The sequence below is a fragment of the Lolium rigidum genome, chromosome 6, assembly GCF_022539505.1.
Source record: "Lolium rigidum isolate FL_2022 chromosome 6, APGP_CSIRO_Lrig_0.1, whole genome shotgun sequence".
Classification (NCBI taxonomy): domain Eukaryota; kingdom Viridiplantae; phylum Streptophyta; class Magnoliopsida; order Poales; family Poaceae; genus Lolium; species Lolium rigidum.
In genome coordinates this window covers 320,418,084-320,426,971 of record NC_061513.1, presented here as the reverse complement: position 1 = coordinate 320,426,971, position 8,888 = coordinate 320,418,084, and the positions used below count along the sequence as shown (strand labels likewise).

The following is an 8,888-nucleotide window of genomic DNA, read 5'->3' as shown; positions in this document are numbered from 1 at the left end:
GTACAATGGGGTGATGTCAGCCTTCCCTTAGAGATGCCACGTCAGATTTTTGCTTAGTTGGAGGAGAGAGAATGAAGGGAGAGAAGGTTGTCTTCTCTTAGCTAAGGGATCATCTCTTAGGAAATAAGGGAAGACTATTTTCTCCATTGTATCATATATGTCTTCCCTTAGCAACAAATTTCCTACCAAAATTTAATTATTCATATTAATTGCTAGAGATGTCTGTAAGAGATAATGCATTGTATCACTTATATCTAACGCCTTCTCTAGTTGATGTGGCGGGGTAAGGGAAGGCATGCCTTCTCTACCATTGTACATGCCCTGATGCCATATTAATTAAATAAATAATGCAGTGCGCTGCCTCGGGTTTTGACGCCGGTGGGAGGCCTCATCCTCTCTGACTATTTTTATTGGGGGCGACCTCCTCACAAACTTCTCTTCATCCCCATGATGTTTTATTTGGGGGCTCCCATGTCGTAAATGTTGGCTTATATATTTAGTTAAACCCTATTAGCTTGATTTTAATCAAAACTAACACTGTATTTTTAGTACTGTATAATCGGCAGCCTCCACCTCCTCGGGAGTTCAACCTTATAAAGTCCATACTCCCGTACTGTCTCACGCACACGACACTACTGATCAGTGTTTGCCCGGACAGAAACAGATACAATGTCTACCCTTCTTGCCTGGCTGCCATGGCTCGTCGTCTCCATCCTCTCCATCTACCTCCTGGACCTTCTCGCCCACGCACGCCGCCGCCTCCCTCCAGGTCCCCGCCCTTTGCCACTAATCGGCAGCCTCCACCTCCTCGGCGACCAGCCACACCGCTCTCTCGCCCACCTCGCCAAGATCCATGGCCCGCTCATGTCCCTGCGCCTGGGCTCGGTCACCACGGTGGTCGTCTCCTCCCCGGACATCGCCCGCGAGTTCATGCAGAAGCACGACGCCGTCTTCGCCGCCCGGTATGTAAACGACGCTGCCGGCCACCATGCCAAGAACTCTGTCCCGTGGCTTCCCAACGCGCCGCGGTGGCGCTCACTCCGTAAGATCATGGCCACGGAGCTCTTCGCGCCGCACCGGCTGGACGCACTCCAGGGCCTCCGGAGCGACAAGGTGCGGGAGCTCGCGGAGCACGTCGCCCGGCTAGCGCGCGACGGCGTGGCGGTGGACATCGGCCGCGTGGCGTTCACGACGAGCCTGAACCTCCTCTCGCGCACCATCTTCTCGAAAGACCTGACGAGCCTCGACGACCATGGCGGGTCCAAGGACTTCCAGGTGCTGGTGGCCGAGATCATGGAGCACCTGGGGTTGCCGAACGTGTCGGACTTCTGGCCGGCGCTCGCATGGGCGGACCTGCAGGGCCAGCGCCGGCTGATGGCGCGGTTGTTCGCGCGGCTGCACGCGGTGTTCGACGCGGAGGTGGACGGTAGACTGCGGGAGCGCGAGGACGGCGAGCCCAGGAAGGAGAGCGACGACTTCCTCGACGTGCTGCTCGATGTCGACGGGCGCGACGGCGACAAGGCTGGCCTCGACCGCGACACGCTGAGGTCGCTGTTCACGGTAACGTAACAGCAAATGCTCTTCTCTCGACTATTCAATTCGTTATGCTCCATGAGAGTGGACTTTCAGAGCGGGTGCACACCAAGCACGCGAAAGTGAATTCTAACGGAACCGGTAGTTACCGGAGTCTCACCCACCAATCAACTACCGCCACATCATCTAGTATCACATGGGTATTTTTCCTGAAATCCTTGTATCTTGATTTACTGCATGTCTGTGGAGCCCACCCACGTGGATGTGTCTGCATTATTACCCATATGTGCTTTCCATACTCTCTCTCTCTTTAATTATTGATCTCCGCCTCCACCACAACATTTGAGGGTGAAATATATTTTAACTATTTTCAATACAAATTTGAAGTTATGCTTTGTAAATTTTTTAAACAACTTTATAGAAGCTCCCTACAAGATTTATACATATTCCAGTTATATTTCTTTATTTCCAGAACAGTGTAAGTTTGTTTCAGAAAAAAATCAAAATATCTTCAAAATTTGTGAGCTACTCAAATCAGATTCTGTAACATCTTGGAATCAAAGAAATTTTACATATATTATTCACATTTATATAATTTTTTTCATACCTAGTACAATCCAACTAGGTTTCGGACATCAACTATTTTGATTATGGATAGCATTATGATATGAACAAATTATGGTATATAATATTAAAATGTGAGACTTTTTTTAATATCAAGTTGGTACAAACTACATATGCCACATTTATTTGGAAATAATATTGCAAGTAAATATCTCACACTCACACAACTTTCCCAGTTTTCATGGAAATTCTTATTATCATTTGCACATATTCCAATTATCTTTTTTTTCAAATTAGTTTTGGTGGAAAAAACTGAAATATTTTGTGAGCCCCTCAAATCAAACAAATGGATATTTTGTCAAGTATGGGTTCAGTAACATCTTGGTACCAAATAAATATGACTAGTATTATGTGCATTCACTAAAATTGATACATACCTAATATGATCCAATTAGGTACAAAAATCAAAGAAATTAATGTCACACATTTACTAATATATTGGGACTTCACAAATAGTTCAAAAAAATTCTTATTTTTCAAAGTTGTTTCACATGATTTCATACCAAAGCATATTTCAGTTTCACAACTTATAATTTACAGAAGATTCATAAATAGTTTACAAATGTTAATCACATTCCAAAGTAGTTTGACAAATATTTCACAACTTACCAGAAAATAGGTGGATCCAACTGGATTCAAATAGACTAATCAAATCCATATCAGATCGAACTGGGTGCAACAGATTTTACACGGAATATAATACAAAAATACCGATCGAACCAAACATGGCACCTACCGAATCACTCTCTAGATCTGCATCATCATCAGGCCGAAATAAAATAATCCCTAAACAGAGAATGAATCCCGAACCAAAGAATAATTCAGTTTCAAGTTCTGAAACAATCAAAACAAATTCACAAAATTTATAGATAATTTCCACAAACTGAAACATGGTCCAAAGTCTGAAACTATCAAGTTAATTCATGGAAGTTTCATAATTATTTACATATGTCAATCACATTCCAGAGATGTTTCACCAATATTTCATTGCTCTTCACAAATATGTCATAACTTTCCAGAAAATAGATGAATCCAAATCGATTCAAATCCTATATTAAACAAAACAAAAGAACTTAACAGAAAACAACCTAGCTAGATCCAAGAAGTGCAGGGATGCAAGAAATATTTCCCGAGCCTGCAACCTCATCGAACAAAATAAAGCCTAGATCCAAGAAATTGAATTCCGAACCTAGCACCTTCATCTTCCTACCGGAAAAAGGTGTTCGAGCAGCTGCGGCTCGAGAAAGCTTCTTGAACGGTGCCGCCGATGCGCGCAACCTGGCGCTGCCGGCGGCCGATGCGCCCCGCCTCGTGCTTCTGCACGACCCTACCCGGCGCAGAGCTCCTTCTCCCACTCTCGCCGTTGTCCATCCGCATGCCCGCACTCTCGCCGTAGACTCGCGTGCCGTCGCTGCAGCACCGCCGCTGTGGGACACCGGTCTCTCGTCACACCACGTTTACTCTGGATCGAGAATTGCAGATTGAGAAAGAGAGTCATGGGGCTGTGGCGCTGTGCGGTCTGCCTTGATATTATCGGAAGTGGTGGACAATCATGTATTTTATACGTATCTTGTATCCGTATCCTATATGTAACAAGATATATGGTAAGAAGAAAGAGGAATACCCTGGCCCCGTTCCGAATCGCAACCGACAAGCGAACGGTTGATTCTTGACCGGTAGTTACCGGTTCCGCTAGAAAATCCGCGTTCCACCAAGCACCCGTATCCACACGGGATAGAGATCAGGTGACATGCACCTTTTGCATGTCACCGTCCGGCCTAAATCCAAATTTAAATATTGCGAAAAAATTTGAAAAAAATCATGCATGTTCACATCACATATTAAGATGACCCCTAAAAATTTCAGATCAAAATTCGAAACACACATCGAGAAACAAAAAAGAGAAATCTGTCATGAATAGTTCCCGAATTCAAATCTGAGTTCTCTGTACACTATTCACACCTGAGTTTCTCTTTTTTGTTTCTCCATGTATGTTTCGAATTTTGATCTAAACTTTTTAGGGATCATCTTAATATGTGTTGTGAACATGCATGATTTTTTTCAAATTTTTTCGCAATATTTAAATTTGAATTTAGGCCGCATGTCACACAGTGACATGCAAATGGTGCATGTCACCTGATCTCTATCCATCCACACGACCACACCGTCTGTGCTTCATCTTGTTCCCTCTCAAACAATTTCTTATTTCTGTGTCTCTCACAACACATATTGTTTGAACTCAAAAATTTGCAGATCACTTAAACATAACAATTGGAATGTGGAAAAAATATTTTGGATTTTTTATGTCATTATCTATATATGTATTTCAAGAATTTATTTTGAATTTTAAATAATTTTAAATTTAAATTTGCACAAAAAAATCCAAACTATTTTTCGTCCATTCTATTTGTTATTTTCGAGTGACTTGCAAAAAAATATAATCAAAATATTATATAATTTGAGAGATAAAAAAGTCAAAAATTGAGAAGGTGCGTGGAGCGCACCTGCTTGTGCGCTCCACCACACTTTTTCCCTATGCTCCATAGATCTCTAAATCTTAAAACAGCGTAAACCCCTAAAGTGGTAGTATTATGGTTTCATTATTCTTAGTCCTCCTACCCCTTAATTCCGAAAAAGTATAGTTTAAACTCAGCCATTTTTGTGTTTCTCTTAAGAAGATACCTCTTGGAAGGTTTATACTGTTTTAATATTTGAGGTCTATAGAATCACAAGCCTTTAATCAAGGCTTATGCTTGATTAAATAGTATTCCCTCCGTCTAAAAGAATATGTATTTTACTTTTATCTAGATACGGTTTTACATTTTAGTAAAGATATATATACATATATATAATTAAAACACCTATTTTTAGACAGAGCTTCATAAAAATATGTTACAACTTTATGTAAATTAGATATATCTAGAAATTTTTAGTGTATAGATATATTTGAATTTATATAATCTCGAACATCATTTTACAAATGGTGGAGCAACAGTTGTGTTGCCACTAGTGTGGAGGAGTAAGAACGTACTATGTGTGGACTAAAATAGACAGCAGATGATCGGGGCTATCTTGGTTTGATTTAAACAACCATTATCTCTGTCATGAGTGTCTGGCACTTCGTTGACAAATAAAGATGACAGGGAGAATATATACCTACCCTTTTTAATATACCAGCACCACATTATCACACATGCAGAGAAGACGACCCAACACCAGCACCACTCAACCATGCCCATACTAGCCGACGACCCAACGCCACACAAATTGGATACCTGAAGCGCGTACGACCAACTTTAGAGCCACCTCATCACCCATACGCTGCAAGCTCAACGGCTCTCAAAATTGCCAAACTCTTTGAGCCGCCACCCCAAACTTTCCGCCGTTCTGTTCTGACCTGCGTATTTTATCAAGACCACCTTGCAGGGCAACATAACCAACATATCACCCTCGCCCCTAAGTTGCAACGCCGCACGATCCAACGAACCACATCCCAAGATGCAAAGGCAACCACCCTAACATGAAATCAGATTGCCCCTCTAGAATGTGTCGACCGAGCTGACAATCATGCCGTACTAGCGACTCAAAATTGTCACCCAAGACATGAGAGCCGCCACTGTGCTTCATAGAGTTACAAATGCATCACTTTTGGAGGGCGTCACCTCGGTGCACAAAAACCCTCTAGCCACTGCTTCCACCAACCCTGACACAAGAGGCGTGCTACTAAACATCCACAATATGACTCCCAAGACAATGCCCCAAGGAGGGAAGCAACGAGTTGAAGATGCCATTGTTCCCTACTTTGGACAATCGGAGTTTGGGTTCTCACTTAGAGAGTGCAAGCCAATCATGTCGAGAGAGGAAGATGTCTCCAGCGAAGCCTCTAACAAGGAAAACGACGCCCGAAAGATGTTGTCAACATCGGTAGGAACCCAAGCTTGGTGGTAGGTTTTCGCTAGGCTCCCTCGTCTCCCACAAAAGAAGCTTGTAGATCCCGCACGCCGTTGCAGCATCCAGTGCAGCAAAAACGGCTCACTATGATCCAGGTCGGGGCCTCTTACGTGGCAGCTCCGTATCCTCTATATCTCGTATCCTGAACCAAGCATGGCCGGCCGGAGTATCGCTGATCGACGACCGCGACTGCAGCAACAAGCATCGCTGCTCCCCATTTGATCTAGCGGATGGTAGCGTGTATGACTGACAGTCTCTCTGCTCTAGATTTTACATGACATTGTGGAGGGTCTAATTCTCAAACTTGAAATTTCCGTAACTTTTAAACCAATAATCCAAATTGTGAATCATTTGAATATTTGGGTTCCTTTTTTTTGTGGGTCGAATATTTGGGTTCCTAGTAAAGAGAGCTCTGAAACAAGACGAATATTCAATATATTCTAACAATATTTGAAAATCAAATTTTAAAACTTGGTTAAAATTTGAAAAAGTTTATGAAACCTGGTGAAATTAGTTTTTGCAAATTTTTTGTTTCAAACTTGGTTCATTGGAGTTAGAAAGTAATTGACAATCTCTTTAGTGTTCAAACCATAAAATATATTTCAGGTTCAAATCTTATAGGAAACACATAGTGGTTGCATTGAAACTTTAAAAACATAGCGACCATAACTCGGAGATATACTATTTTATACCTAGTTCTAAAGAGATTTATTATTTCACCATAATATTTTAATGTGTTCCACCATATTTCAAACTTGTATAGATGCATTCGATAAATTTATTAGGTAGCAAAAGGGTTTAAATTTTGAATCTACTTTAATGTTGTTTAATTGAGTTTTATTATGTGTCAAAATTCATCATGATATTTATTGCGTTCTGGAATTCAGATTTTGAATTTTATCGAAACAAAACTTATTTTTGGCTTGTTTAAAAGATGGGATTAGCTAGCTAAGAACGAACTTTATGCCTAGTCAAGTCTTACACCATTTGATTTGCATCGTGATTCATGTTAGTCATGAGTTGCAATTAAAATTTAAAGATATCATCTGATTGAGAACTAAACTGAGAACGAAGTTAGTTCTCACTCGACTGAGAAGTAGTCACACCCTTAAAAGATATGTCGAAAGCATGTTCAAACAGATTGTTAATCTGATATTTATTTTAGCATATACATCTCTTTCAAATCTAAAATTGAAATTTAACTCGGTGCACTAATGGCTAGTTGTGTGGCAGGCATAGTAACATATATGCATGCAAAATGGCAGAAATATACTTTCATTTGTCAGAGCACAATAGGACATATTCCATGCATATCCAAATCTCAAAGTAATGACCAAAACAATCAACAATGCGTGCATGGACGGTACATAGCGGACACACTAGAATATGATAATGCATATCCATATCAGAAACAAAGGTCAAACTAATATTTTATTATATCGAGATAGTATAATTTCTACCAGCGTGTCCATACCAAAAACAAAACTTGTAGATATGCAAGAATGAGTAGATACTAGTAAATCTTCTATTTATGGACGGTACAACTAGATACTTTTATCCAAATATAAGTATAATCTTATTATAGCTTAGCAAAACATGTTCTATGCATCCGATGAGTGCTTGTGTGGCTATTGATTATTTCACGCACATCTTACGTTTTATTGCAGGATTTGTTTGTCGCGGGCAGTGACACAAGCTCAAGCACGGTCGAATGGGCAATGGCGGAGCTTCTTCGAGATCCATCATCAATGGCCAAAGCTCACGAGGAGCTTGCCCGAGTCGTCGGCTCAACAAGGAGCGTCGAAGAATCTGACATTGACATGTTGCCCTACCTCCAAGCCGTAGTGAAGGAGACATTTCGGTTACATCCTCCAGCTCCATTGTTGTTACCGCGGCAAGCCCAGGAAACCATACGAATCACAGGTTTCAAGGTGCCACAAGGCTCTCGTGTCCTAGTGAATGTGTGGGCGATGGGCCGTGACGAAGTCACATGGCCTGAACCGGACAAGTTCATGCCCGGGAGGTTTCTAGGGAGGACAGTGGACTACAAAGGCGGGGATTTCGAGCTGATTCCATTTGGTGCGGGGCGTCGAGTGTGCCCTGGGATGTCGTTGGCGACTAGGATGGTGCACTTGGTGCTCGCGACATTGTTGAACCGGTTCGAGTGGAGACTCCCGGTGGAAGTTGAGGGGACATGCATTGAAATGGGTGAGAAGTTTGGGTTGACGCTCACCAAAGCCGCGCCTCTCTGTGCTATAGCTGCACCAATTTGAGGAAAAAAAAAGTATTTATAATGTCTTCATCTTAGTTTTTCTTTTAATCCAATACATTCAGACTTTGGAATAATGGTTTGTATTTCTCATCTCCAAAATGTATGACACATGGGATTGTATATATTTTCCGAACATATCCACCAACCTATTAATAATCGCCAACAACAATATAAAGAGGGTCAAAAGTAATAAGAAATACATATATAGGTACTTTTACCTCCTTGCGGCGACTACATGCACCGAAGCGGGTAGAAAAGATGCTATTGTCCTCGATCCTCCATCACTTGAGTCGGGTAAAGCTTGTCGTATTAGAACCCCAAAGGACCAACACATCAGAGTAACAACCATCGCCAATGATGATAATCAAAGATCATAAAAGCCACACATGAAACCACACAAAAAACATGAAAACTAACCAAATCCCAGCAGCTCCGCCGGACACACAACTCCTCGCGTCGTTCGCCAACGCTAGGCGCACCACCGGAGTAAGGATGGGGAGGTGAGGAC

General features: G+C 42.0%; 1 protein-coding gene across 1 annotated transcript; it reads left to right on the top strand.

Annotated features, from left to right (window-relative positions):
• The first annotated feature begins 638 nt into the window (after positions 1-638).
• Positions 639-8,524, top strand: LOC124665834 (geraniol 8-hydroxylase-like). Its single transcript, XM_047203201.1, has 2 exons — positions 639-1,560; positions 7,776-8,524. The coding sequence occupies exons 1-2, from the start codon at positions 670-672 to the stop codon at positions 8,379-8,381; spliced, it is 1,497 nt and encodes a 498-aa protein (XP_047059157.1). The 5' UTR covers positions 639-669; the 3' UTR covers positions 8,382-8,524.
• The last annotated feature ends 364 nt before the right edge of the window (positions 8,525-8,888 follow it).

Bases quoted from the DNA above. Each gene is read 5' to 3' on its own strand.
- LOC124665834 (XM_047203201.1), top strand. From the start codon at position 670: ATGTCTACCCTTCTTGCCTGGCTGCCATGGCTCGTCGTCTCCATCCTC. The intron at 1,561-7,775 runs GTAACGTAACAG...GTTTTATTGCAG, and splicing joins CGCTGAGGTCGCTGTTCACG to GATTTGTTTGTCGCGGGCAG.